Below are 27831 nucleotides of genomic sequence, written 5' to 3' on the forward strand. Positions count from 1 at the left end.
ATCGCGGTTTGTATTGCCAGGCTTGGATTAGCTCTAGACTTCAACCACATTAGCCGATGTAGTGAGTCGTGTGTGGAATTGAATTTGAATTTGAAACAAATAACTAGTTAAATCACATGTGACTACTGCTTCGTGCTTGAAAGTATTGTTCTGAATTAATTTGAATCATGTCACATTTAAGCATACAACGTGGTCAAGGTTGGATTCACCGTGTCCAGCGCAGTGAAGCTACAATGGCCTTTATCATCATCGATTGTATCATCTGCATGATCTATCACATAATTCGGCGGCTCCGTCGTTTGTCCCCACCTGATCGGACCCAGAGCTGCAATGCCCAGATTTTCACCCCTAGGTGGATGACATGCAGCACTGATTGCAGCGCTACAGGCCCCAGCCAGCGGCATGTTGGATTTGAGCCTTTTGCAGCTCAGCAGAATCATGAGAAATACCAGCAAAGACGAAACAAGAATTGACAAAAAAACGGGTAAGGGCGAGTAGCCAAGAGAACTGACTTCAAGCCTATAGTCTGCCTCTCCCTGGACATTGTATGAGATCACCAAGACGTAGTATAAACTCTGCGAGATCAACCAATGTAGAAGCATGTGCAGAAGCAATAGGGGCACGCCATATTGGTAAGGTATACTCAGCCAATAAGTTGACTTCTGCTTGCTACCTTTCACGGGACGGGTGACCCGGAGCGGTTTGCGAGTGACACCGTAAGAGCTATACTCTGCCGCTGCCAGCATGTCGGTGACAATGTTGTTTAAGCAGTAATAGCTCACTGTGAGCAGCAACTGTGGTATGTTGGCTATAACCACTGAGCCAATCAAAGATTCCGAGCTTATGTCAAGGGTATTGTAATTGCTTGAACCGAGCCCTTCATCCCACCATTCACTAAGGAGGCCAGTTGAGAGTGAAGCGAAACCATCGGTCCTAATTGCCATTTCCATGAGAAGTCCTGCTACTGTTATACCTGATAAACACCTAAGTCAGTCGAGTTAGTATTTTCCCAAATTGAACAGGGAAGCTGGGCTTACAAAAAAAGCGTACCCGCCCATCGCTTCTTGCTTGGCACTTGCGCATACCACTTGTGTTGCACGAGTTTCTTGTATGTGATCCCCTCACGCGGTGCATTCTGCTCCAAGGGTTCAAGTAATGTGCTCGAGCTTTTCGGTTTGCGGGAGGAAGCCCAGAGTCCGCGGGAGACATCACTCTTGGAAATCCAGCACATACCCTCCGTGGTGGGATCTGGCCTTGTCACAAAAGATGCCACCGCGTCGCCTAAAACAAGAAGAGGCACCGATCGAGAGTGACTGATACGAGCTGCGAAGAACATCGCGATCACTTTTGCCAGCGCACAGAGAGAAACGACAATGCAAATCGTTGGGCTGTAGAGCAGTTGGCATTTTTCCTCCGCGGAAATTTGGATGCAATCATGTGCGGTGTACGTGTTACTAACATCATAGCCGGGATCATTGTCAACAACAGCGCATGTCTCGTTTTGAGTGGCATTGAAATGAAATGCATTGCCCAGAAGTCTTGTTTCTGCCGAGCTGGTCGCATTCGTCATCCAAAAGGTCTCGTCGGCGGCATCAGCTCTACCGCTAGCTGAATTGAATTGAATTGTCAGGTTGCCTCCATCTTTCACCGACAGCTCTTTGACAAGAACCATGAGTGCTTTTATTCCCGCGGCGTTCTTATTGTTGAGAACATCCGTGCATGTGTCCAAGCTGAGGTGAGTAAAATTGCCTGCTGCAATCTCTGAGGAAAATTGTTTCCAGGTATAACTTCCAACCCCGAAATATGTAGCAGCGGTTTGGAAGCAATTTTCAAGGGTAGGAGTGGTCAAATTCATAATGTTATCAGCCGTAAGATCGTGCGGTCCAACATATACCACAAATTCGTTTGTGGCAATGGACTCAAAGACCATGGAGTTGTAACTAAAACACGCATTAGCCATATTACCAGGATCCAACCATTAATACATACAGGATGTGGAACGGCGTAGCTGTAATCAACAAGATAATCCACAGGGCAACGCGACGTCGACTGATTTTGAACAGATTCCTGATGCTCGCAGTGCCAATATCGAGCCATTCACCCTTCGCATGACACGCATCGACCTCCTCTCTGGTCGGCGCAACAAGAGATTGCATGCAGTAGTTGCTAGCGCCCAGAATACTCGTGCTCAAAGCGTTGATGATCAAATGAAGAGCAATGTCCCAATTTTTGACGGCGGTACAGCTCCCTCGGTAGACGATCTTGGAGCCTGCTAACTCAGAGCCGGCGTCATACCTTGAGGACAGCCCAGCTGCCACACATATGGAAATCACGTTGATCAAAAATACACAGGCTCCGACTCGGGCACAGTAGTAGACACCGGTGATCCAGCGAGGGACCTGGCCTGCATGTGGCGGCGGAGATTGTCCTTGCCAGCCATTAAATGAGAACGCGAAAGCAGGTTTGGACGGATGAACTGTAATAAGTTCAACTTCGCTCTCACTCAGGGTGGGGTGCGAAGCTCCGTGGTAGCGCGGGCCAAAGAGGAAAGACAGAGCGCGTCCCCATATTCGCCTTACCCCCTTTTCCATCGTCGAGGCCCTCACGGCATTGAGTTCTAGTCCAATTGAGTCCCAGTAGTCGCGAGTTTAAGTGCAGATTGACGGCCCTATCGTTGGCGGTGGCTTCATTCTTCAGGGGCGAAATTTTGCGGCGCGATGAGGCCGCAAGGTCGGCTTTGACCGGGTGGACACTTTCGCGCGGTGTGGCTTAACTGAAGTGGCTTGATTAGCGTGTATCCAAGGCCAAAATTATACCTGAGCGATAGCGAAGCTATAAAAGCTATTGTATATGGTTCCCAGAATTGACTCGCTGATTTCCAAGATTGTCGCGCTTTTCGTAGCTGTGTGGGGGGCCAATTTCGGAAGCAGCCCCGGTCTAATTTCGGATTTAGTCAAGAATTTATCAGGACTATAGTAAAGATCTGAGAGTATCTCGCAGGATGTCTTTGGAATCAGTAGAAATGCAACTTCATTCGATCATCGAAATGGCGATAGCAACGGCACACGGAATTGAAGGGCTCTGTCAAACTAGAATCAAAAGGTGCCCATATCGTTTCACTTAGTCATGGGATGCCGAGCTTATTGAGTAAGAATGCCTAGGGACCTTATCCCTCACGAATTGTATAATGAAACCACCAGGATCTGGAATATGAGAAGCTCAGGGATCAGGTACATCATTTCAGCCCCAACGTTTGAAACTTCCAAGTACTCTCAACTCGAATTGAAGAAGAAAAGGGAAGAAAAGAAGGCATGTGAGTGAGTGAGGCAGTTGTTGTGATAGAGAGTGAGGGGAATGCGTGCTGGGTTCTATCAGGCTGTGGCTTAGCTACAACTCTCACTTGTGGCATCTTGCTTTCTTTTCGATATGCAGACAAATGCCAAGCAGAAACAGCGTTCTCAGAAACGAGCATTTTCCATATCTCCAATCAAAAGCACTTACTATCTGAGCAGCAAAGTCCAGATCAAACGGCAATGACGTCAAATTAAATTGTAGAAACACTCTTCACCTCGTGTTATCATCGCCGAGCTTATAAGTTCAATAAGCTGGAGGAGCCAGTCGTAATCCTTCTCAATCAGTGCCTCTTCTAAAGCCCCAACACGTCTTTCTTACTGTTTCAATATCAGCTTACCCAAATCCATCATGAATCCAATCGAGGAAGCCACGCGTCCAAATGTGCCTTTGCATTGAGAACAAGCCAAATCCCTCGCCCATAGGTACGACAGATGAGACGATAGCCGGCACGAAACTTGGCGAAGCGGCAACGCATAGCTAATGGATGGTTCTAGAGCCCGCAGTTCGAAGTCGGCACACTGTGCGAACCTAGGATGAGAGTCTTGAAAGATACTTGACGTTACAGAAAGCTGTACGATGCTTTCTGATTCGGTCGGTGTTGGGAGGTAAATTGAAACGCCGTGAAAATAATCAACACCTTGACCAACTATGTTACAGTAAGCTGTAAAGTGTTCAGAAGACTATTTGGGCTAACACGCTTATACAGTTCCTTAACTGAGGTTTTATGGTGGTCGGTGTTTGCTCTGCGATCTAACACATTAGTCTACAATAACCATAACCAAGTGTTTGGGTATCGAGTTTTCATTTTTCGTGTTCGCTTTATTTGCATGGCTGCTGCAGAATCGGCTAACCTTCCTTCGTGGACGACTATCAATGCTATTCACAACCACTCCGCTACTTGGCCTACTCCGGACTTCCCAAATGGTCCTGCAAAAACATTCGATCCCTGGAGCGCATTGGCAAACGGCTGAAATCGCCGAGTTGCAGGCTCTAGAGTATGCAGAGTGAGCACGACAACGGCTGCCTATGGCTGAGGGTGAGGCAGTGATTACATGTTGTCTGGGTGCTGTTTTGGAAAAGAAAAATGGACAGAGAAAAAAGTGAGATTATCTGTGTATTGTGCTATTTGTACATGCATGTGTTCAATCCCTAGAGTTTTCCGAGCTCTGGCTGTGCTCGTCTTCTTCCAGAATGGTCGAGGACTGGTAATTGTCCCGCCATTTGGTCTCCCAATCAAAAGGCGAATCATCTTGCTCTATTAAGTTGGCAGTGGGCTCGGACTTTGTTGACGGAAGTCGCAGGAGCTGCGATAAGGTATCATCCATGTAATAGAGCACCAGACCTGCAGTGACTCCTGTGAGCACCGCTCCAGTCATGAAATAGAGAATTGCCTGTGATAGAATGAGCTACTAATAACGTCTAGTTTGGCAAGAATATATGGATGAATACCTCGAATTTGACCAGGAGGCGAAGCGGAAGCAACACTATCGAGAGAAGGCCGCGTCCCAGAAAAAGCAACGGGGAGGCTAGGAAAAGGAGGAGATACAACAGATAGTATATCAGTCGTTTCGTGAGGTAGAATAGCGTGCCAAGTACCAGTAGTAGGCCATCGACGGCTGAACCCACATCCATGGTCCAAGCTATGGGGAAGACGTCCAGGGCTCCAGCTCCAGGAGAAGGAATCCGGGGAAGCCGAGTTATTCCCGCTAGCCCTAAGCCCTAACATTCCTAATTCGATATCCGGCGTCATCGGACCTACAACGTTGAGGCAAGTGCAGCGACCATCTTCTCTTGCTCGCTCCTTCGGCTCCATGCTGCTAGCATAGCGGCTCTTGTCCTCAATCCTCTTCTCATCGACCCCCTTTTACCTCGGCAACCGACCATTTCCTAATCCGCGCCCTCTACCCCGCCTTCAATGGGCAACAACCCGTCTAAGGCCGGCGAAGCGCCGGGCCATATCCCTCAAGCTCATGCCCCTGGCGACCGAAGAGTGGTCCGTCGTCCCTCTCTCAATGCAATTCCGACACAGAAAGCCGTCCCGGCCGACCCTTCCGCCACCAGAGAGACAGCCGCCGGTCACCCTGCAGCTTACAAGGGCATCGCCCAACAGCGGCTCCAGTCCCGAAATGCCGGTGATTCTCCGACTGGAAAACCGACTAGACCCGAAAGACCAGATGACAGCAGATCTGAATATCCACAAGGCAAGGACATTCCCTCGCGCGACACCTCCAACCCGGTACAGGTCCCCGTCTCGCGACAGTCTGCAGAGCGCGATACGATGGCACCTTCAGCCCCGCCCATGAACTCGTACTATAGCGCCTCACAACACCTGCAGCGTCCCCCGCGCTTGCCATTGCCCATTGGTGATGCTAACACCATCCCTGGCTCCCCCATTATGGGACCGGAAGATTCCCATATTCAATCGATGCCTGCGGACCGCGTGATGGATGATCACTTGGGTTCTGAGGCTACCAACCCCAGCAATACTACAACAGAAGGAGATGAGGGCGGGGACGAGCTCCAGCCGTATGCGGCCAGTGGAGTCGGCAAGGCAGTGCCCACCGTCATCGAATGGAATGCACCCGGACAAAAGGTCTACGTGACCGGAACATTCGTCAACTGGGAAAAGAAATTTAAGCTGCACAGAAGGTATGCATCCCATCTTTGGAGATTTTTCCGGTTATAATTGGGAGGCGTCTGGCTAATGTAAACTAGCGAGAGTGGCTCCTTGATGACGACAACATTGAACTTGCGTCCTGGTACGCATCACCTAAAGTTCATTGTCGACGGAGAAATGCGGGCTTCGGATACTCTTCCCACCGCCGTCGATTTTACGAACCACCTGGTCAACTATGTTGAGATCAGCGCCGATGATGCCACCCGGGAGAGCGACAAGTCTGCTGCTACCCCTGGGGACCGCACTTCTCAGTCGGAGCAGGACAGTTCCAAAGTTGGCCCAGAGGATGAGGAACCTCCGAAGAAAGAGATTGAAGAAGAAGTTCCTCCGGGCGATTTTGGTAGTGCCATTCCCCAGTTTCTCGCTGACTTGGACTTGGAGGAAGACCACCCAGCCTATACCCAGGCTGCTAATGTCATTGGGGACACTGCGACTCCTCCCAGTCTGCCTCTGTTCTTGGGTAAATCAATTCTTAACAGCACCACCCCGACTAAGGATGACAGCAGTGTTTTGAACTATCCCAACCATACTGTCTTGAACCATCTTGCTACTAGCAGCATCAAGAATGGCGTTCTTGCTACAAGTGTCACGACCAGATATAAGCGCAAGGTAAAACAATCTATCGTATTTCCTCTATCCACCTTTCTGACGTTCTGCAGTATGTTACAACCATCTTGTACAAACCCACCAGCCATATCACCGGGGAGTGAGTAACGCCTGGCGCATGAAACGGCCACTCTTCGCATGGGTACAGTCTGCAAATAATTTTTCAGAAGAGTCCACATTTGGACACTCCCTTGGATCCCGACATATCATACCTCCCGGGATCAGACTAGCATTGTCGCACCTCATGTGTATGCAGAATCAGCCGCTACTCACACCAGACCACTTTATCAAGAAATAGGGAGATGCCGAAAAGAACCAGAGCATCGCTCACATACTGCATGATATTCCAAGGCGTTGCTTCAATGGGAGGCTTTTGTAGGAGTCCAGACTTCGGTCATGCACATCAGATTTACTTCAACCCTGCACGAGAAGATATTTACCTTGCAAGGCTTTACAGTTCTACTTCGACGTGATTAATTTGAACTCAATTGGTGGATCGTGAATCCCCAACCCTTGGAAATCATTTGGCCGAACTCCATATAGGATGCTGAACCTGGATATGCTCATTTCGTAACACATAATAGATCTTTTAAATACCCATTTTAATCATCCCGCCACTTCACCCACACCTCATCCGTTCGGAAGCGCTGGGTACAAATAGTGTCCTTAAGCGGAGTATTCAAACCCATCTTATGTGCCAGCATTCCAGCCTGGGCAATCATGATACCGTTATCAATGCAGAAGCGCTCATCCGTGGCAAAGACACTGCCACCGCGATCCCGAGCCATGATACCCATCATCTCCTGCAATCGCTCATTGCAGCCCACACCACCAACAATAAGCACCTCCTTAGAGCCAACATGGGCCATTGCACGTTCTGTAATCTCCACGAGCATTGAAAATACAGTTTCCTGTAATGAGAAGCAGAGATCCGCACGAGTAGGCTTAGCATCCAGGTCCTGACTCTCTTCCGTATTCAAGGCACTTTTCTCCGCGTCTAGCTTGGCCTGCTCCGAGCCACCTAATCCATATGTGGCAGCTAGTCCATCGCTTGCCGCAAGAATCCCGGAGAAAGAGCAATCCATGCCTTTCACCACGTATGGGAGGTCCACTAGCCGCTTGCCCTGCTTCGCAAGCTGCTCGATATTATACCCGGGAAAGGGATCATTAGGAATGTGTAGCGTGCGCGCGAACCGGTCCAGACAGTTGCCCACCGCGATATCGAGAGTCTCGCCAAAAATACGGTATCGCTGGGAGCTATACGCGATCACTTGTGTGTTTCCGCCGGAGACGTAGAGGACGACGGGGTTCGAAGCGCCAGTAATCAGACGGCCCATTTCGATATCTAGTCGAGTCAGCTAAGTTCTAAGAAGGAAGCATTTGCGTGAAACATACGTCCAACACAGTGATTTACCCCGACCAATTTCTTTCCCCAAAGCAGACTCATCATCCGCGCTGCGATAGCCACGCTCTGTAGCGGGGCACCCATGCCAGGACCTTGTGTGAAGCAAATACAGTCCACATCGTCCACTGTCACTTTCGCCTCCTTCAGTGCATCCTTCACTAGCTTCACCACCCACGCACGATGGTGTCGAGCCGTGTCCTTGGGCAGGAAACCCTCGCCTGGTGGGGCGTTGTATGTGTGACGGACATTGGCAAGGACCTTCGGCTCGCTGCCGTCTTCTGGGTGCAGCATGATGCCAATGCCGACCTTGTTGGCCGAGCCTTCCATTCCAATACCGATCATGATGCCTTTCGTGTCTCGTGTCTGGGAAAAATGACTGAAAAGTCGCAAAATAAAGTGACGGACATGGTTTTCGTTATCAAACTTATCGGGCTAAAAGCGGCACTCCCGTTTCTCCGAACCAGCTCCAATCTACTTCCCTTTTCCCTTTTACTTTTGCCTCTTTTTTGTTTTCTTCCCACGCTTTCTTTTTCCCTTTCCCTTTTCCCTTTCACGGTACTCGATTTCTTGTATGTTTGTCTCATACATACACTAGTCATCTCTCTCCCTCCCTATTCACAAGGACATAATCACAATGTCCTCTTCGGCCCACTTCCCAGATTCCCAAAGCTTCCAGCAACAGTCAAACGAATTCGTCTTTTGGCTCGAAGCAAACCCAGGCGTCAAGGTCAATCCGAAGATCCTCCTCGCAGATCTCAGATCAAGCGGCGCAGGCCGAGGTGTCGGTAAGATGATCCCTCCGCCCACCACGCACATTTCAGCCCGGTGGAGCGTGCAATAAAAAAGCCCCAAGAAAACGCATATCTGACTGTTTTTCTTCGAAAATATAGTAGCCCGATCTAATATATCCGAGGGTGAAGAACTTTTCTCAATCCCGCGCACCCTGATCCTCGCCGTCCAAAATTCCCAGCTGAAGACCCTGCTCCCTCAGGATGTCGAAGCCCTCGGTCCTTGGCTTTCACTCATGCTAGTCATGATCTATGAATATCTACAAGGCAACCAGTCAAGATGGACACCTTATTTCCGTGTTCTACCTAGTCGTTTCGATACGCTTATGTTCTGGTCTCAGGCGGAGTTGGCGGAATTGCAGGCTAGTGCCATTGTTGACAAGATCGGCAAGCAGAGCGCTGATGAGTCTATTCTCAGTTCTATTGCGCCTATCGTGAGGGCGAATCCTAATCTTTTCCCTCCTATTAATGGACTTTCCTCGTATGAGGGCGAGAATGGTACTGCGACGCTGCTTGAGCTAGCGCACGTGATGGGGTCGCTTATCATGGCTTATGCTTTTGATATTGAGAAGTCTGAGGACGATGATGATGAGCCTGAGGATGAGAACGATGGTTATATGACCGATGATGAGGAGGAGCAGCTTTCTAAGGGCATGGTCCCGCTGGCTGATCTTCTCAATGCGGATGCGGACCGGAACAACGTGAGTTTTAACATACTTTCCCTAGTAGAGTTAAATGCTTACAATTGGTTTAGGCCCGTCTCTATCAGGAAGAAGAATCTCTGGTCATGAAAGCCATCAAGCCCATCCAGGAGGGTGAAGAAATCTTCAACGACTACGGAGAAATTCCTCGCGCAGATCTGCTCCGCCGATACGGCTACGTGACAGACAACTACGCCTCATTTGATGTGATCGAGTTCTCTCTTGCGGACATCTGCCAAGCGGCCGGTCTTCCCAATAGCGACGTTGACTCTCAGCCCAGACTTCAGCTACTCGAAAAACACGACCTTCTTGATGACGGCTGGGTGATTCCCCGCCCATCCCCCAACGACACATTGGAGGACATCCTCCCAATGGAGCTCGTCGCCTTGCTCACCACGCTTTGTCAGTCTCCAGAAGAATTTGAGCAGCGCCTCCTAAAGAACAAGCCTCCCAAGCCATCTATGGACACTCCTCAGGCTGGTCTTCTTTACAAGCTCCTCCAGGCTAAGCAGTCGCATTACGCCACTTCTCTCGCTCACGACATGCAGCTCCTGTCGAGTCTGACTCCCCCACAAGCCTCCGCCGAACTGGAAGGTTCATCCAGGCGCCTCAAAATGGCTCTCCAGGTCCGCATTGGCGAGAAAGAAGTTCTTCAAGCTCTCCAGGGCATGCTCAGCACTTCTGCCAGCAACGGGTCCTTGAAGCGTTCTGCCAATGACGACCATGACTCGAGACAGTCCAAGTCTGCGCGGGTCTAATTTAATATTCCTTCTCAGCGATCTGTTTTACCAGCGACATTGTCATCATCCCAACCGACTCGATACGAGCGACGAAGTTTTTTGCATAACTGCATAAGTGATTATATTTCTGTTAGATTTGGAAGTCTTTTTTTCTGCCTTTCTCCCGTTCTTTCATCATCACAGGCATCATAACTTCGGTTATCCATCATACAAAAGGCCTCCAGCGGCCATGCTCGTCCCCCGTGAAAAATAATATGTACACTAACAAGTACAGAACGTCAACAGGCTGGCAGAGAATCCCCAGCAAGCCGAGCGCGATCTGCGTCGGAAAAGTTGAGGGGGAGGAGCAAGAAGGGAGGTGAGGTGCGGTAAAGGAGAAAAAGAAACAAGGCCGGGCTCCGTCAAATCCCTTCGTCGCCGAGATCATCAAAACATGAGGGGTGGTACTAAAACTACAAGGGGGGAAAAGCGACGAAGGGATGTCGAAAGCAACACACGAAACGCCCGCCAAATGCTGAAAAAACGAACACAAAAACAACAAGGGCCGTTCAAGCCTCGGGGGCGGCAACGACATTGGGACCGGGGTTTTGTTGCGATCCGGATTGATCAACCTGCAATCGTCGGACCTGGGCTGCTTGAGCTTGCGCCTGCGCATGTGCTTGAGCAGCCACTGCGGCTTGTTCGCGCACCTTGGCCACCGTGATGGCGCGGTGCTGCATGATCTGGATGCTGAATGGATCCGTATCATAGACAGGTTCGTCGTCGGAATCTTCCTGGTCAAACTTGAATCGGTCTGCTTTGAGCGGATCCAGCTCGGTTTTACAACGATATGCTAGGTTGCGGCGATCGATTAGCAGCCTGCCTCCACGACCCACGCGCCGCCGGAATGAGGGCATGCGATGGGGCTCGCTGTGTAACTCTAGGGCTCGCGAGGCGAGTTTCTCGCGCGAGTGGAGTGGGCTTGTCATGTCCAATGCGGTGTCCATCATATCGCCAGAAGACTCTGATGATGGGGGAGTGGGGAGTTGCGCTGTGAACGCGGGTCGGAACGCTGCTGTGTCGAACGTTCGCTCTGGGGATGGGGAAAGAGGTGCTCGTGTGAGATCCACATAGCCCTCGTTCCACTTGATGTGCTTGGCGATGTTCGCTTTGATATCGCGCAAGATCTCGTTCTCCTTCTCGGCCTGGACATCCTCCAGCAACTGCAAATCCTCTGCACCCTGGAGACCAGGCTTGAGAGGCAGACGAAGTTGAGGAGCGTTGGGACGACCCGGTTGGAATTCTGGCTTCTTTTTGGGCTGTGGGAAACGAGTCAGTTCATATCCAATGGGTGACTTGTCCGGGGTGGCATCAATTACCTTCTGGTTGATGAGATCCTCGTCATCGTCCTTGATGTTCAGCTTGCGCTTCATATCACGGACCTCCGCACGTTCAATGAAGAGCTTCCGCTCCATCGCGATCATCTCCTTGCGAGCAACCTCACGCTGGCGCACCAGCGCAACGATTTGCCGTGCATCTTCAAGCTCTTTACGAAGGCGCCGAAGCTTCTCGGCACTCTGGGCGTCTCGGCCACGAGTCTTGCGAATCTGGCGGACCTCACGCCGACGGAAACAGACATACGGGTCACTGTCATCGGTATCTTGGCCGGTCTCAAACTGCAAAGCGGTCAGCATGTGTAACTTTGGGCGCACGTTACGACAGCATTGTTTGACATACCTTGAGGCTTGGCGCTATCGGGTGGTTCTCCGTCTCGAGTCGGCGCAACTTCCAGTGCTCATAAATGTCCTTGGCGAATCGCTTTACACTTTCCTCTACGGCGGCGTCCATGGCCTCTTCCATATCTGTAAATGACAGTACCGGCGGGCTGTCCACAGCCGCATATGGCTGCTTCGTTTGCGCGGTCTCCTCGAAGAAGTTCATGGTGGCCTCAAAGTCATCTTCGGAACATTGTTGTGATGGGTCTCGCTTGGAGTTGAAGATCTTAAGGAAGACATCATCCTCCTCCGTCATGTTATACGGGCATCCACAACAGTCCTCGACAGTTGAGGAGAACCTGATATACGTCGCGGGTTGCGAGAAATAAGGCGGGTATAACTCATCATATCGCAGGTTACTGAGGATGGTTTCCGGGGTGGGAATATGCGCGTCATTAACCTTGCCTTGGGCAGTGAGATTGATGGCAACCTGCAAATGGAATTCCTACAGCGCGGCGCCAAAAGTCAGCATCGTGAAAATTTCGTGTCGCTTTCGTGATGTCATCACGTGACCTCATGCAGGGATGAGGCTAAAATTAGCGTAGGGCAGACGACTTACGGACTCCTCGGCCTTTTCCACGCCGGTTTCGATCTGTTGTAGGCTTGCCTGGAGGTCCTCGTCTAGTGCATCGATCTCATCCTCGCGGACAATGGGGATTGAGGCCTTGGATGTGAGCTTTTTGGGGCGCGTCCGGCCCATGCCCCCGTACCGAGTCATAGCGTCGGGCCACGCGATAGAGCAACGACCATGGGCGGAAGGGGGGGTAAAATAGAGGTCGATCGAAAGTTCAGATCATGCGCTTTCTCGTAGACGTATTTTTGTGATGAAAATCGACGGGGGAGGGGAGATAATGACAGGATTAAAACGAGGGGATCACGGCAGGCGGTTGGGTTGACGTTGTAATGTCACCCGGCGACCGCCTGTTTTGGAGCAGCGCAGCGCAGTGCACGGCCTCAGGGGCTCGCTTGTAACGCCCGATCCGGTTAGTGCGGGGCTGGGCATTATCAGATTGCTTCTCTGGGTTCTGTTATGATAGTCTCTCCACATTTTACCTTAAACCCTTCTTTACTCTTTTGGTCTTCTACTCTTCTACTCTTCGTAGTCGGGTCCTTACCTTTTCTTCCTCTCTTTCGACTTCCTGCTCTCTATCCCCTCACCCCTCTCCCCCCCCCCCTCTCCCCCCCCCTTCCTCACCGCCCTCCTACCGCCACCATGGACCAAACCTCCGAGCCTAATGCCGCCGCCATGCACAATGCCCAGCGTCGCCGCGGCTCCGTGGGCACCTCCCAGCTCTTCGATAACATCGTGTCCACCTCCAACTGTACGTTCGACTGACTCTATAACACGTGAACGTGCGCTGGACCAGATCTGGGACGGGGCTGACAAAGGGGAACAGTTAACCGAGACGAAGTGGATCGTCTGCGGAAACGTTTCATGAAGCTTGATAAGGTGCGCAGGGATTTGCATCCGTATACACATCACATTGCAACCTAACATGATACCCACAGGATGCCTCCGGCACTATCGACCGAGACGAGTTCCTCTCCCTGCCGCAGATCTCTTCCAACCCGCTAGCCACCAGGTTCGTTTGATCGCCCTCGCAGGGTGCCTATCGCAGGATACCAGTTAATGTGGGGTTTTTCTCAGAATGATTGCCATCTTCGACGAGGATGGTGGGGGTGACGTCGATTTCCAGGAGTTCGTCACTGGTCTGTCGGCCTTTAGCTCCAAGGGTAACAAGCTGGAGAAGTTGCGCTTCGCCTTCCGTGTTTACGATATCGACCGCGACGGATATATCTCCAACGGCGAGCTCTTCATCGTGCTCAAGATGATGGTCGGTAACAATCTGAAGGACATTCAGCTGCAGCAGATCGTCGACAAGACCATCATGGAAGCCGACCAGGATGGCGACGGCAAGATCAGCTTTGAAGAGTTTACTCATATGGTGGAGAGCACAGATGTGAACTTGAGCATGACTCTGAGTAGGTGCCTTTCCAGTGACAACCCCAGACTGGGTGCTGACGTACAAATCCAGACCAAATATAAGCGGCCGCAGCCATATTCCCCGAGTTCCAGCTTTTTCTTTTCCCTTTGCCGTGTTTCTATTTAGTGATGGTACGGTACGATTTGCACTATTTCATCACGGGGCCGACATGACATGACTCTATGACCAGCGTGTGTTTATGTAGTTTAGTTCTTCTCGAGGGAAACCTCCAATGATAACCTCAGTTCTCGAATTCGTGCGAGGCGTCTCAGCCTCATCCGTTCCCTCGGCCCAACCTCCGTCCGGACTGTAAGTCTCGTGGTCCTGCCAATCGCAACCGGGATGCTGGTCGCAGTCACAACACCAATCTCTCCACTGGCGCGACCTCCCTCGGAAGGACAGTGACACCGACAAAGGCCTTTCTTCGTTCTATATTTGGTATCCCTTGTAGTGGTGTTTTCACACTCTGTCCACTACTTCATGTCCTTCTTGTTTTTTTTCCGGTACGCGTTGGAATTCAGGGTCAGCTGACCACACGGGATGAGGCCCTGAATCAGTTGGAGCCCAAGTAGCTCGCAAAATCTGGATACACCCAGCTACCCACGAAACAAGTATCAGGTATCCAAATCAGCCCCCGCGGTGCAACTACTTCCCCGGGCCAGCTTCCGGACTCCTAGCCGGGGCCTATATACCGAGGCGCACAAGGCATCAAGATATCAGGCCGAGAAGCTCCATATCACACAATGGCATCATCCGCGAGCAGACTCAAGGGCCGGACTCGAAGGGCGGAGTCGTGAGTCGTGACACACCGGACCCTTCAACCCAATCCACTTGGGCGGTTATTGCCCCCTTTCTTCTGTCCCTTTCATGCCTATCTCGGTTTTAGGGCAGTTGGGCATCTGATGCATCATCTTAGGGCATTGCAAGTGAAACGCCGGGCGATGTAGATGGCGACCTCGGCGTGTCTCCATCCCAACCAGAGCGTCGGATCCAGTTGGGGGCGGAATGACAGGACGAATCCGGGATTTGACGTCCCTGAGCCCTGGATGGTGCATTTTGGCGTCCAATCGGGCAGACAATGCCCGATGGTGTCTGAGGGGGTGTGACGATTATTGTTTTTTTTTTTTGTTTCTTCGCAGCATCATTATTATTATTATTATTTCTTTTTCTTCTTTTCCCGTTTCGGGATTTCTATTATCTCGACTGATGTTTCCTCTTTCCTTCTCTTAGACTTTTTCCGGATTTCTCTCTCTTCAGCGTTTTCCCTCCCTTCACCATTTGTACTGTGCAGATATCCGCGAAAAAGGGGGCAAAGCAGCTGTCCGGGCAATCGGGCAATCTTCCGGAATGTCAACAAAAGAAAAGAAGAAGAGAAATTAGGGAATTTGGACCCGCCCCCCTTTATTTGTGTCGGGCTCTAATTATGAACTGCAGCTACCTAACCAGCCGGCTGGGTCGTGGACTTGACACTCGCGGTTTTGCTTTTTTGTCTTAGTGCTGATGCCAGGCTAGAGCAAGGGGAAAGCACGGAACAGTTTGGGGCACCGCCCACCCATGGATCGTCAGCCGCCCTCCCAGTAAGAGTTACACATACAAAACGAACCATAGTAGAAACCTGGTCTAGAAAGAAAATAGATAATGCGAAATAGAATAAAATATTATACAATAAAAAAATAAAAAATAAAAAAAAAAAGGAAAACACAAAGCACCTGACCCCCCTCAAGCTGAGACTCGCCCCCTTCTCCCAATTTTTATTTTTATTTCCCATCCTAGTGTCCTCACACATCATCCCTAGCTTTCGGGAACCCGCTAGGAACCAGCGCGCCGGGTTCCCGGGCGATCGCACAAGTACTGTACAGGCCCGAACGAGTTTAGGCGTAGATCACATCGATCGGCGGGCTAGCGCCATCCCCAAGTACATAGTCTCAAATACTAAGCCCGTTCCCAGGTACCCGGTTGAGATCGTGCCCCAGGCCCTAAGCTAAGGTTCTAGCTCCTGGGATGTGTCACTGGTATGTTCAGCTCCCTCCCTTTTTCTAGCGTCATCTTTCTCACGCATCAGATCCGTCATATTCTCTCTCTTTTCTGGCCCTTTCTGGCTTTTGCAAATCACTAGGGCTATCCACAGTGCTGGGACTTCCATCACGCTTCTGTTTCTATATATGGAGCCGTGCCTCCACTGCTGGTCTTGATCCTAGCCCTAAAATCCCATTATCCTTGCATTTCCCGGCTGTCAGATCTGATACTGGGCAACACTTAACAACACTCGGCAACACTTAACAACACTCGGCAACACTTGGACAAACGCTGAACATACTTGTTATCCATACTCTCTTCACGACAAACCCCAAGGACCTGAACTTAATTTTCGTGTGTCAATCACCTACAACATATCAAACCGTGGAGAGCCCTCAAGCTGGCCTCCTACGCAAGTCCACCGCTGCCCCCCACTCATTGGGCTCACGATCCACGCAGGTCCGTGTGGGACAGCCTAATGGATGGCGACCAACGCATGAAGCAGCAAGAGCGGTTGATGGCACGATCTGGCAATGGCAGCCGTGCAACCGATCAGTTGGAGGCGCCACGTGGAGACCCAACGGGGATATCGCAGGCCGAGCGAGCAATGTCCTACGACTACGGAAATACAGGCTTCCAAGACGTCTCGAACGTGTACGGGTTTCGACAGGCCCAAGGCCAGGGCCAGAACCTGAGCCAGAGCCAAAGCCGGCGACGAGAGCAGTTCGTGCCGTACGAGTCGGCCATGCTGTACGGCTTCGGTCAGCAGGGTCCAGCACCAGGACCCTTCGAGGCTGTTCCACAGTACCAGACACGGCAGTCTGCAGCGATTGAAGCCCTGTCGAACACTTTTGCCGTTCCACAGTATTTCGCCCCCGAAGATGCGCCTGCCGGGGTCCATGGCCTCTCGCCTTATCTGAATGCAGGTGTGCCATATAATCAACCTGGTCCCATGCCACGTTCATCCACTTCACAGCCTTTTCCCGCTATGTCTGATTTTTCACCAATCGGTCAGGGTCGGTTGGATCCACCTTTGGGCCAGGATGGCCCGAGACAGGACCTTACTGAGCAGTCGGTCGATGAGGCTTTCTCGCAGTACCAACAGGCTCTGCGCGGCACTTTTGACCATACCCGCGCTGGGCGATTGGTTGATGCCAGCCGATCGCTGTTGGAAATTTCCGAGTGGCTTGTGACTAATGCCCGGGATCTTGGTAAGTTCTAATTCTTCTTATTTGCTTGATTTGATTGGTTTTGGTGTTTTTTGATGCTTTGGGTCTGTTTTTGATGTCTATAATTTGGCGTCCATTACCAAGATTCATCTCTATGCAGTTGGAATACTCAAGCTTGATAAAGCTGGATTATTGATTGCATCTAGACACTTAGTTGTACCAGCATCGCACTTTGGACTGGACCCTCTCGTTTGTTTCCCCATGTTATATTCCAGTTTTTATTTTTTTTTTTTTTTTTATTTTCTGTTGCTCTGCCTGCAGGCACGCGTCATGCAAGCATCATCTGACATATTTGACGGGCTGGTGGGGGACAGAAGACTAATTGCCTTTGTGATACATAGGAATCCTGCGCGACGACCATCTCCAGTATGAGCACCGCCTACAGCTCTGGAATCATTTCAATCTATCTTGGCTGGCGGTATGTCAAAAACAGAAAGACATGACGCAAGATCTGGTTTCGACGGGTCATCAGCCTGCACAAACAAGTTTATTGAGTCGAGAGCGCATGGAGGAAATGGGCAAAGACCTAATCCAGCTCTGTGACCAACTAGAACAACACGGCTTAGTCGATTATCAGATGGGCATCTGGGAAGAAGAGATCCTATGTGGTAAGATTATTCCAAACACTGTCAAATTTCCGAATCTAACATACCCCTCTTCAATAGTCTTGGGCCAATGCCTTGATCTAATGGAGAGCAGACCGGATCTTCTCCGTGCCCAGACGGTGCCTGAACCAGCCACAGCAGCCCAAAGACCATGAAAGCCCTCTCCACTCCACCAACATCCTTCTCCAGCAGAAATGAACTCGCACAGCTTCGGTTCATAGCCCACTATACTATCGGGCTTGAACCATACGCGATTGAGGGGCCCAACACCATTGGCCGCGGAAGTAAGCAAAGATACCCGCCTCAGCGAGGCTATTGCCTACTAGCGCCCCGCCAATCGGGCTCCAATGTGACATTCGACCCAGGAACCAACCCACTGGTCATCCCATGTGACGATCGTGATCGTGATCGTGATCTTCCTGATCGAGTCTCATTTTGACTTTCTATCCCGTCTCCGGGGCTGAATTTTGGTTCCGCGGCTTCAGCCGCTTTCCCTCCCTCCTCCTGACGTGACCTAGCCTCGCGCTATTGTTCCTTTACGATTAACGACCTGTGAATAAAAATTTTCGTATTTTTGTGTTAGGGGATACGTCTCTTTTGCTTTTTTTTTTTTCTCTTTTTTCCTATTCTTGTATCTGGGCGGTTATAAAAAATATTCTAGGGCTTCGGGAGAGGAGCGGATGTGTCTAGTCGTGTGACTTGCATAGTTGGATTTGTCTGTGGCTGGAGTCTAGGGCTTGTGTCTGGAATAAATAGTCAGTCTATGCAGCACTAACTACAGTATACATCCATAGTGTCGTTACAGTTCAAGTACTGGTCACAGGCCTCCAAGCCTACCTAAGTAGAAACATTTTTAATTCGAGGGTATATCTCAGCTTCTACATGGAGTCCTGAAGAGCACTTCAACGACGACCATTAATCTTATGTTAGTGGATAGTGTTCACTAAATTCCAATATTACTGTAGATACACAATTGATTGAATGAAGGCCCCATATGCATTGAGTACAGGATATAGAACAGGCATGGCGACCCGCCATGGATGGTAAAATAATACATGATTGATAAAGAAAAGCGCTCGACAAAATTCCATTTTCAACGCTTGACCCAAGTGGGCATCTTGCGGGCCTTGACGTGACCCGGCTTCTTTCTCTCCACGCGACGAGCATCGACAGTAATGACACCAGCTAGAAAGTTTTGTTAGTGACAGTCTGAAGAATGAAATTGGGAAATTGGGAAAAGCTCACCTTTCCGCAAAGCAGGCTTCAAAGCCGGCTCGTGCACCAGCAACGCCCGCGCAATCGCCAAAGTAATAGCCTCCGCCTGGCCAGTCACACCACCACCCTTGACCGTAATCCAGGCATTATACTTGTCCATCCGCTGGGTACTCCGCAGAGCCCACAGGGCACTCTCACGATCATGCACTCGCTGGAACATCTCGACAAGCGACTTGCCATTGACCATGATCTCACCTTCACCCTCAACCAACTGCACAACGGCGGTCGACTCCTTACGCTTGCCCTTCGCACGAGCCCGACCGTTCTCGTCCACGGTGCGAGGCACGTTCTGCTGGGCGTATGGGTTACCGGGACGCAGGAATTTGCCCAGATGAGAGCGCACCTCCTGGGGCACCATCTCGGGCTGGATGCGGTTCAACCGCTGCAGAATCTTGAGCAGTGATTTGTATTTCTTCATCGGCACGGGCTCGCCCACAAAGTCTCGGAATTGGGCCAGCTTGAACCAGGCCATGCGCGGCGCCTCACCGGCACCTACTATGGGGAGCGAGGCGTACTTGGCTTGCAGTGACTCCAGCATCAACACGTTGTCGATGAACCGGGGGCTTCCGGAGAAGTATGATGGTGAGGCTGGGATGATTCGGGCGGGCTGAGCTGTGAATTTGGCAAAGTCGATCTGCGGCGCGGCTTTCACGACTCGAGGGATTTCGGATGGGGGAGCCTCTGCCGGAGGAGCTGCTGAAGGGGGCTGAGTCAAAGAGGCATCGGTCGCAGAGGACTCAGTCGCAAGGGACTCCGTGGGAAGAGGGTCGGTGGAAGGCAATTCCGTCGATGATTGCATCTCCCCGGTGGTATTTTCGGGCTCTGTCGCATAGCCACGGGTCTGTCTTCGGAGGGCAGGAGCTGCCAATCGATAGGAGGAGGGCGAATACAGTCTCAGGGACAGCATTGCCTGGACAATGCCATACGTGGGCCGAGCCATGGTGATCATTTGTCGTCTGCACAGATGAGCGAAGTTCGACTTTCGGCACGCTGTTTTTCCCGGCACGTGACCCAGCATTATCAGTTACTCCGAAGACCGAATTCCCCCCATTCCCACAAAATTTCTACTTGCCCCTCTCCTCCTTTCTCTTCTCTCCATCCTTTCATTCTTCCCCCCTTGCTTTCAAAATGGCCTTCGGAAAGCTCTACGGTCTCCCTGTATGTTCTCGTTCTTTGAACATCTACGATCTCTTCTGACTCCTCTCAGGACAACGGTCGTACCATCGCCACCCTGGTCGCTGCCAAGCACAACGGCCTGGAGTTGGACTTGGTCAAGACTGAGGCAAACGCTGCTAAGAACTCTGGCCCTGAGTACCGCAAGGTCCAGCCCCTCGGCAAGATCCCTGCCTTCGAGGGTGCCAACGGCTTCAACCTCTCCGAGGCTATTGCCATTGCCATCTATGGTACGTTAATGACAAGTGTTTTGTTTGGATTTTTTATTTTTTTCCGTTTTGCAATTCGACAATTCCTCGCCGGCCGCCTCTCTTTTCATGATGATATACAAGTTATCCCTGTCATAACAACAGTGTTGAGAATGACAAACTTCTGACCCAAGAGCAAAAAAAAATTGAAGTACCCCGCTTCGGGTGAAAAATTTTGGGCATGGACTGTTTTCCCCTTTTTTTGGATCACATTCTTCCTTTGGCTTCCATGATTGCATGATTTGTTTTGGATCCACCTGTCAAGACCATCACTAACCTGTTTTGGTTTTATAGTCACCTCCCAGAACGAGAAGACTACCCTTCTCGGCAAGACCAAGCAGGACTATGCCTCCATCGTGAGCTGGATGTCCTTCGCCAACAGCGAGGTCATCCCCAGCCTCGGTGCCTGGTACCGCCCTCTCCTCGGTCTCGATCCCTACAACAAGAAGACCGTCGATGAGGTCGCCAAGGTCGCTGTTGCCAAGATCGCTGTCCTTGAGACTCACCTGACTGCCAACACCTACCTCGTTGGCGAGCGTATCACTCTCGCTGATATCTTCACTGCTTCCCTCCTGACCCGTGCCTTTGCCACCGTCCTGGACAAGAAGTTCCGTCAGGCCAACCCCGCCGTCACCCGCTGGTACAACACCATTGTTAACCAGGCTGACTTCAAGGCCGTCTACGAGGCCAAGTTCACCGAGGAGGTTATCAAGTACGTTGCTCCCAAGAAGGAGGAGAAGCCCAAGGCTGCTGCCCCCGCTGCCGCCGCTGAGCCCGAGGCTGCCCCCGCCCCCAAGCCCAAGCACCCCCTTGAGGCCCTTGGCAAGCCCACCCTCATCCTCGATGAGTGGAAGCGCCAGTACTCCAACGAGGACACCCGCACCGTCGCCATGCCCTGGTTCTGGAAGGAGTACAAGCCCGAGGAGTACTCCCTCTGGAAGGTCGCCTACAAGTACAACGACGAGCTTAAGCTCACCTTCATGGCCAACAACCTGATCGGTGGCTTCCACGCCCGTCTTGAGGCTTCCCGCAAGTACCTCTTCGGTTGCCAGCACGTCTTCGGTGCCAACTACGCCTGCGTTATTGAGGGTGTCTTCCTCGTCCGCGGCCAGGAGGCTGCCCCCGCTTTCGATGTCGCCCCCGACCACGAGTCCTACTCCTTCACCAAGCTCGACCCCAACTCCGAGGCTGACCGCAAGTACATCGAGGACATCTGGGCCTGGGACACCTCCCTCGTCGTTGATGGCAAGGAGCTTCCCTCCGCTGACGGTCACGTCTTCAAATAAGCGTGTGCGGCCGGTTCCTCACCCCTTTTCCGACCCCCATCTTCAAATACCCCGGGCTGCCGGACTGGGACTGGTCTTTTGATCGCTGGTCTCGGCTTCCCCTCTTTTCTCTCTCCTTGCGGAGGATAAAACTTTCTTCTTACGCGCCGATGTGGTTCACGTTCACGGTTATGAAATGTGATGCGAGATGATCGACTTGCAGTCTAGTTAAATTGGATGCTTGTCGCTGCTAGCTTTAGATCTGGCAATGAATAAAGCTCTTGGGCATTGTCCCGAGTGTTTATGAATAATCTGTTTTCTGTGTCCGTAATTGTAAACCCAAAATTATGCCGTGATCTTATTTGGACAGGGTGGGCATCCAGACTCTGCTCATGCTTTGCCCACGTGCAGAGCTTGCATTTGAGATGTGGCCCGTGCGTCGATCAAGTCCCGTACCATTCATTGCATAGAAACCTTGGAACCTTGGAAGCTAATTCATTGTCAGCTAATGAAGCATTGGAGGCGAGATATGGCTTAAAACCTTCAGCATACCCATTCAATAGCAACTTGGAATCATACTTTACGAGGTGGATCATTTGTAAGTCAGTGTCAGGGGAAAATATATACAGCTATAGCCGCAGGGAGAACATTCTTGACATCACATATGCTTCAGCCGGTTGAGGACGCTTTCCAAGTTCCGTCCACCTGCAGTAGCGCTTGCGTTTTCAGAAAAAGTTCCTAGATGATTATGAATAGGGTGTGCCTGTCAGACAGGGAGGGCCGGTGACAAGATCGTACCACCAAGAATTTCATCTAAAGCTCATCTCATGCATCTTTCCGCCCAAGAACAAAGTTGCAGGGCTTGCAGTTAACTCTGTTTGATGAGGCTTTTGGCTCAGGACATAGAGGCAGGGATAACGGGATGATCCTAACATTGAAAGCAAACTCTTAGTATCGGCTACAGGATGGATCGAAATCAGTCTCACCCCTTTGCTCTTATGAATCTTTCTCAAGCCTACCCCTTGGCTAGCTTGTTGACAAACATCCTCCTCCTAGTCCTCAATCTCTTAGCAGCAACCTTCAATAAAGTGGTTAGGTCAATTCCTTTCGAGTTGGGCGCACCAAATCAATCTATTGTAGGAAGGATGGGTTTGGAAAGATGTCATATTTAATGGAAACTCAGACGTACAAATGTCCCATTCAAAGACCGAGCTTATCTAGGCATTCCCATTTAGGCCCTCAGTTTCCCATTGCAGCAATAGCTCAGAACAAGACAAAGTTAACGGATGATTCAGGCCGATTGTTTGCTCCAGCTTGCTTGAGCAATCTCGTAGCAGATAGATGGCTTTGGTGTCCTGGCCTAAAGTCTTTCCAGGTGATAGCGAGATTGCCCATACTCGTTAGCGTAATGAGGTGATCCTCGCCAAGCTTCGTCTTGTGGGTTTCCATCACCTGCACTTGGAGCTGCTCGGTCTGCTGCCACCGGCCCTGGCTATAGTACGTTGATGCTAGGTTACCCATACTCGCCAGCGTGTCGGGGTGGTCCTCGCCAAGCTTCGTCTTGCAAGCCTGTATCACTTGCACTTGGAGCTGTTCGGCCTGCTGCCACCGGCCCTGGTTCCGATACGTCGATGCTAGGTTGCCCATACTCGCCAGCGTGTCAGGGTGATCCTCGCCAACCTTCGTCTTGCGAGCCTGCATCACTTGCACTTGGAGCTGCTCGGCCTGTTGCCACCGGCCCTGGGCAAGGTACACCAATGCTAGGTTGCCTATACTCGCCAGCGTGTTGGGATGGTCCTCGCCAAGCTTCGTCTTGAGAGACTCTATCACCTGCATATAAAGCTGCTCGGTCTGATCCCAGTTCCCTTCGCGCGAGTACGCCATGGCTAGCATCGTAGTGCTAGCAATGATCACTTCATCTGATGCATATAGCCTCACTATCTCCTTCCTTGATTTTGATGCCATTTCTATGGCATCTGCAATGTTACCGCTTCTCGTCGCATATCATGCACCTCTGTAAAGCAATATAGCCCATTGTAGTAGACCCTTAGGTGATATCGGCCGCTGATATTGCAGATTTGATATGAGGAAAAATCTGCCTGCACCTCTCCCAATTTTCGTATTTCACGATAGGAAATTCTCCGCATAGGGTGCTAATGAATTGATCCTTCCATTGGTCTATTTCTCCATGAGATTTCAACCACGCGTGCGTTGTCAGTCGCACTAGCCGATGCATTAAAAAGAGACTGCTATTCTCACTGACAGATATAAATGAATAGTTCCTTAGTGTCATAACGTCATCTTCGAAATCGGGGCTTGTACCAGGCTCGGATTTCCCCCGTCACTAGAGTCACTTCGAACCTCTAAGCTTAGAGGGTAGTCAGGCCTAGGATGATACTGGATAAGATTCTCTGGTATCCCTGGCAGATCGAAAAAGCTCATAAGAGAAAGCAAATTCGTCGCAGATGGTTTTATGCGACGAATATGATCGAATGATAGGTGCCACGTTATAAGAATTGAATTCTTTGCCTCCCAATCTCGGTAAAAGTGACCCGCTTCTCTCTTTAGAAGCTTTATTGCTTCACGATCACTTCCTTGGAAATCAGCTAGGTATTGCGATACCGAATAGCGAGGCGCCCGGTTGCGAATATAGCTAGCCGCCTGTACGATCGCTAGCGGCATAAACTCTAACACGGTCACTAACTGTTGACTGTCTTGACTTTCGACTGATTGTTCAAGCTTTCTTTGCAGAAGCTCTAGCGCTTCGGCCTTTTCCATAGGTTCAACCTTAATAAGGTCCTTGTAGTCGACGATTTTCAGCGCAACCTCTCTAGTCCGACTCGTGATAATAATAGACCCATTTAGGCTTCTAGGAACGTACTGCAGCAGTGGTTTGTTCGAGACGTACGTTAGGCCTTTTGTCGCATCTCTATTCGAACCAAGAAGCTGATCGTCATCGATATTATCAAGGATACAGATCCATCTTCCTATCTTCTCATCCTGGAGCCGGTCTTCGACGAGTTCGAATATATTAGCTTTAGGATCTTGACGACCCGGAATTCTGATTCGGTTCGCAATGTCCCGGAAACTTTGTTCGAACCGGGTTGCGTTGCTCGCATGGACCCAGAAAATCCATGTGTCTGGCGATTTGGATCGGACTTGATACGAGTATTCGATGGCAAGTTGCGATTTCCTTCGAATTATGAGTTGAAGACTATGTATGCAAGAGCCGCTCCACACTTACCCAACACCGCCAAGGCCAACAAGCGCTATCCTCGACCCCGGGACCGAGTTTTTCTTATATATCATATCAGATCAAGTGTGTCACGACTGACAAAGTCTGGATCGCGAGAGAATGGGACAGTTGATAAAGGGCTGGGTGGAGTTTCTGGTCGCTCTGAGGTAGCATATAGCGTTAGCAGTCGACTCTGACCTTGTCACTTGTCCTTTCCTGACTTACCCAGAGGCAGGTGGAATTCTATCGAGCCACTATTATCCCCAACCTGGAGCGCGTAGTTGTCGCCATCGAATGATGTCGATGCCATGATGGAAATAAACGTGCCTCGTTTGTAGTTAGTACTTAATGACAAAGGCCGTCAATTGACTCTCAGCTAAAGGCGGGGGGCACGTCTTCAGGTCCGCCATCAGGTGACTCTGTAAGCGCTCAGATGGGCAGTCAGATTGGCCGACAACCTACATCGACTCCGGCACTGGGCTGATGGATTTATACTCATTTCAGAGACCCCGTTTTTATCCCCACGAAAATTTCAACATTCAGAAGAGCGTGGTTTTATGGATAGTGCAAAATGGTATCAATTGAACGTTTGTCTTCGGGAGTATCCATAAAAAATAAAATAAACAGGTAGAAATAACATGTTAAAACATGGGAACATTGAATACATCCACACGCAGAGACAAACCCTCCAAACTCCAGAGAAACCCCATTCAGAAACAATCGGGTATCGCTTCAAGACCAAGCCTCACTACCTCGGAAAACCAAGTCCCTCCTCCAACCGATCTAACAACGAGTTATTAGATCCAGTATCGGATGCGGAAGACGGTGAGCGCGGGCGGGAAGAAAGGGGTGTATCCTTTGAAAGATCTCTTGAAGGTTGAGAGATAGAATTTGCCTCGATGGAGTTAATGACCAGATCGGAGGAATCGATAGGTCTAGGCTCATGTTCCACGGCCGGGATCATCTCCAAACTCTCTGTCGGCTCTGTTACCTCTGCACGGCCCTGTGGGCGGATATTAGACCGTGAACCAGTCGGTTCAGAACTGACTTCTGGTTCGGGGAGCTTTTCTTTCTTTCCCTTCTTTCTCTTTTTCTTCTTTTTCTTGTCGGGGTTGGGGTTGGGATTGGGAGTTGGATCTTTTGAGACCGCAGTCTCGTTAGAAGCTGGGGCTGCTGGGACCTTGGCTTCAACTTCGGGATCAGCGTTGGCATCGGCATTGTTATTGGCATTGGCAGCCGCCAGCGCTGCCTCCCTCGCTTTTGCAAGCCTCTTGCGCTCCTTCTGGGAGGCGCGTATCGCCTTTTTCTTCCCTTCTGGTTTGATTCCCTCTTGGACAGTATTCTGTGATAGTGCCAGTGTTTCCTTAGCGCGAGCCTGCTTGCCCGGAGAGATCTGGCGTAAACTGACCCCGCCGTCTTCATCATCATAGACTTCGACAGGACAATCTTCTTTAAGATGAGGCAGGTGTGTTTCGAGGATAGAGCATTTCTCGTTCGTAGCCTGCTCGTTCCATTCACGGAATACCTTGCTCACGTCGTCGTAGTAGGAGAGGTATTCGAGTCTAGCGAGGACTTTTTTGAAAAGTGTTGATTCGTCGATGGAGGGGTTATTTATGAATTCGGGGATTTCGAGGATATTGTATGGTTCGCTGAGAGCTTTGAGTTTGCTATCGTCGATTAGGATCGTGTTACTTTGGTCCCAGCAGTGACCTGGGGGGAATTCGCTGTCTGTGGGGTTGTTCCCCGGGTATGCGGATTGGACTTTGCGGTCTTTCCAGACCTTGTGAAGTTCTTTGTAGACTTGAAGTTTTGAGTTGTATTGTGCGCTCGTGAGGCCGAATTTATCTCGTCCCCATTGCGCCACGAGCGCATTTGCTTTGTCGCCTGGGAAGAGTCTCTCGCAGATGGCGTTGACGGTTTGAGGTTTTGAGCTGGACCACACCATTACGGAATGTTTCCTTACTAACTCTTCTAGAAACTCGCCGAGACCGGAGCGCCGGGCGAAGCTGGGTGGTAACCTCTTGTGTTTGCGGAGAATGAGAGTACCATTTAGGTCGAGGATGATCAGGAGAGGTCGAGGAGAGTTGCGTCTTCGCGGGACTTTTGATGCCGTCTTCAAGTAGGCCTTTTCAGGGACAGGTATCATCACGGGTGGCGTCCCGGATCTTGCTCTCCGAGGTGAGGCTATTGTGCTCATGGACTGCGCACCCTGGAAGGGAAGCATGGCGTTGAAAGGCATCATGGGAAACGGAGGGGGCATGCCCATTGCGGGATTAAAGAATCCTGTGTTAAGGAAAGGCATAGGCGGTACCGTTCCCTTAGGACCATTTTCGGGAATGTTGCTCGGGTATGCCCATGGGACATTGTATGCGCCAAAAGTAGGCGGAGGCATAGGCGGCAACTGAGACACTGGTAGGCCTGGGTTGGGAGCAGGCGCTAAATACCCATTGACCGGCGCATTGGCCGGCGCATTATGCTCCTCCACACCCTGTTCATTATATCCACCAGTATAAAGAGGCGGCACCGACCACCCCGGCAAATTATTTCCGTTCATGCTCATCGGGACATTCACAGCGTTATGCGCCGCAGCACGGTAGGGTCCTTGAGAGCCTCGATCCGGCGGCGCAGGAAGCCCCGCGGCGGAAGCCGCGCGCTTAAGTCTTTTTGTTCGAGGCAGCTTGAACGTTGTGCAATCAGACCGGTTAACAGAATTAGAGACCGAAGGGCTAGCCTATCAATCAGCGGTTAGTGGCCGTGGTTGGATAGAAATCTCAG

At 50.8% G+C, this 27831-nt stretch overlaps 13 protein-coding genes across 13 annotated transcripts; 5 read left to right on the top strand and 8 right to left on the bottom strand.

Annotated features, from left to right (window-relative positions):
- Positions 1–176: 176 nt before the first annotated feature.
- N7443_000585 (uncharacterized protein) lies at positions 177–2591 on the bottom strand (the record flags this gene model as incomplete). The annotated part of the gene is made up of 3 exons (XM_056880641.1): positions 177–984; positions 1038–1940; positions 1990–2591. The coding sequence occupies 3 exons, from the start codon at positions 2589–2591 to the stop codon at positions 177–179; spliced, it is 2313 nt and encodes a 770-aa protein (XP_056745879.1).
- A 1905-nt stretch (positions 2592–4496) lies between these two features.
- Positions 4497–4986, bottom strand: N7443_000586 (uncharacterized protein; the record flags this gene model as incomplete). The annotated part of the gene is made up of 2 exons (XM_056880642.1): positions 4497–4745; positions 4804–4986. 2 exons carry the CDS (start codon positions 4984–4986, stop codon positions 4497–4499), a joined length of 432 nt encoding a protein of 143 aa, XP_056745880.1.
- Positions 4987–5269: 283 nt separating this feature from the next.
- Positions 5270–6741, top strand: N7443_000587 (putative Snf1 kinase complex beta-subunit Gal83; the record flags this gene model as incomplete). The annotated part of the gene is made up of 3 exons (XM_056880643.1): positions 5270–6003; positions 6070–6640; positions 6691–6741. 3 exons carry the CDS (start codon positions 5270–5272, stop codon positions 6739–6741), a joined length of 1356 nt encoding a protein of 451 aa, XP_056745881.1.
- A 498-nt stretch (positions 6742–7239) lies between these two features.
- Positions 7240–8384, bottom strand: kae1 (O-sialoglycoprotein endopeptidase; the record flags this gene model as incomplete). Its single annotated transcript, XM_056880644.1, has 2 exons — positions 7240–7982; positions 8033–8384. 2 exons carry the CDS (start codon positions 8382–8384, stop codon positions 7240–7242), a joined length of 1095 nt encoding a protein of 364 aa, XP_056745882.1.
- Positions 8385–8676: 292 nt separating this feature from the next.
- On the top strand, positions 8677–10289 carry N7443_000589 (ribosomal lysine N-methyltransferase; the record flags this gene model as incomplete). Its single annotated transcript, XM_056880645.1, has 3 exons — positions 8677–8827; positions 8933–9531; positions 9585–10289. The coding sequence occupies 3 exons, from the start codon at positions 8677–8679 to the stop codon at positions 10287–10289; spliced, it is 1455 nt and encodes a 484-aa protein (XP_056745883.1).
- A 530-nt stretch (positions 10290–10819) lies between these two features.
- On the bottom strand, positions 10820–12743 carry N7443_000590 (uncharacterized protein; the record flags this gene model as incomplete). Its single annotated transcript, XM_056880646.1, has 3 exons — positions 10820–11926; positions 11988–12470; positions 12585–12743. 3 exons carry the CDS (start codon positions 12741–12743, stop codon positions 10820–10822), a joined length of 1749 nt encoding a protein of 582 aa, XP_056745884.1.
- Positions 12744–13238: 495 nt separating this feature from the next.
- Positions 13239–14072, top strand: cnaB (calcineurin regulatory subunit B; the record flags this gene model as incomplete). The annotated part of the gene is made up of 5 exons (XM_056880647.1): positions 13239–13347; positions 13423–13475; positions 13535–13608; positions 13674–14008; positions 14062–14072. The coding sequence occupies 5 exons, from the start codon at positions 13239–13241 to the stop codon at positions 14070–14072; spliced, it is 582 nt and encodes a 193-aa protein (XP_056745885.1).
- Positions 14073–16504: 2432 nt separating this feature from the next.
- On the top strand, positions 16505–18015 carry N7443_000592 (uncharacterized protein; the record flags this gene model as incomplete). Its single annotated transcript, XM_056880648.1, has 3 exons — positions 16505–17237; positions 17597–17863; positions 17921–18015. 3 exons carry the CDS (start codon positions 16505–16507, stop codon positions 18013–18015), a joined length of 1095 nt encoding a protein of 364 aa, XP_056745886.1.
- Positions 18016–18953: 938 nt separating this feature from the next.
- Positions 18954–20075, bottom strand: N7443_000593 (mitochondrial 37S ribosomal protein uS9m; the record flags this gene model as incomplete). Its single annotated transcript, XM_056880649.1, has 2 exons — positions 18954–19045; positions 19106–20075. The coding sequence occupies 2 exons, from the start codon at positions 20073–20075 to the stop codon at positions 18954–18956; spliced, it is 1062 nt and encodes a 353-aa protein (XP_056745887.1).
- Positions 20076–20263: 188 nt separating this feature from the next.
- N7443_000594 (putative translation elongation factor eEF-1 subunit gamma) lies at positions 20264–21842 on the top strand (the record flags this gene model as incomplete). Its single annotated transcript, XM_056880650.1, has 3 exons — positions 20264–20293; positions 20343–20538; positions 20851–21842. The coding sequence occupies 3 exons, from the start codon at positions 20264–20266 to the stop codon at positions 21840–21842; spliced, it is 1218 nt and encodes a 405-aa protein (XP_056745888.1).
- A 1242-nt stretch (positions 21843–23084) lies between these two features.
- N7443_000595 (Calcineurin subunit B) lies at positions 23085–23786 on the bottom strand (the record flags this gene model as incomplete). The annotated part of the gene is made up of 1 exon (XM_056880651.1): positions 23085–23786. The coding sequence occupies one exon, from the start codon at positions 23784–23786 to the stop codon at positions 23085–23087; it is 702 nt and encodes a 233-aa protein (XP_056745889.1).
- A 324-nt stretch (positions 23787–24110) lies between these two features.
- On the bottom strand, positions 24111–25366 carry N7443_000596 (uncharacterized protein; the record flags this gene model as incomplete). Its single annotated transcript, XM_056880652.1, has 4 exons — positions 24111–25014; positions 25066–25118; positions 25157–25218; positions 25282–25366. 4 exons carry the CDS (start codon positions 25364–25366, stop codon positions 24111–24113), a joined length of 1104 nt encoding a protein of 367 aa, XP_056745890.1.
- Positions 25367–25804: 438 nt separating this feature from the next.
- On the bottom strand, positions 25805–27610 carry N7443_000597 (NIF domain protein; the record flags this gene model as incomplete). The annotated part of the gene is made up of 1 exon (XM_056880653.1): positions 25805–27610. One exon carries the CDS (start codon positions 27608–27610, stop codon positions 25805–25807), a length of 1806 nt encoding a protein of 601 aa, XP_056745891.1.
- Positions 27611–27831: the final 221 nt, after the last annotated feature.

The sequence above is a fragment of the Penicillium atrosanguineum genome, assembly GCF_028827265.1.
Source record: "Penicillium atrosanguineum strain IBT 20685 chromosome Unknown utg000001l_segment0_segment0, whole genome shotgun sequence".
Classification (NCBI taxonomy): Eukaryota; Fungi; Ascomycota; class Eurotiomycetes; order Eurotiales; family Aspergillaceae; genus Penicillium; species Penicillium atrosanguineum.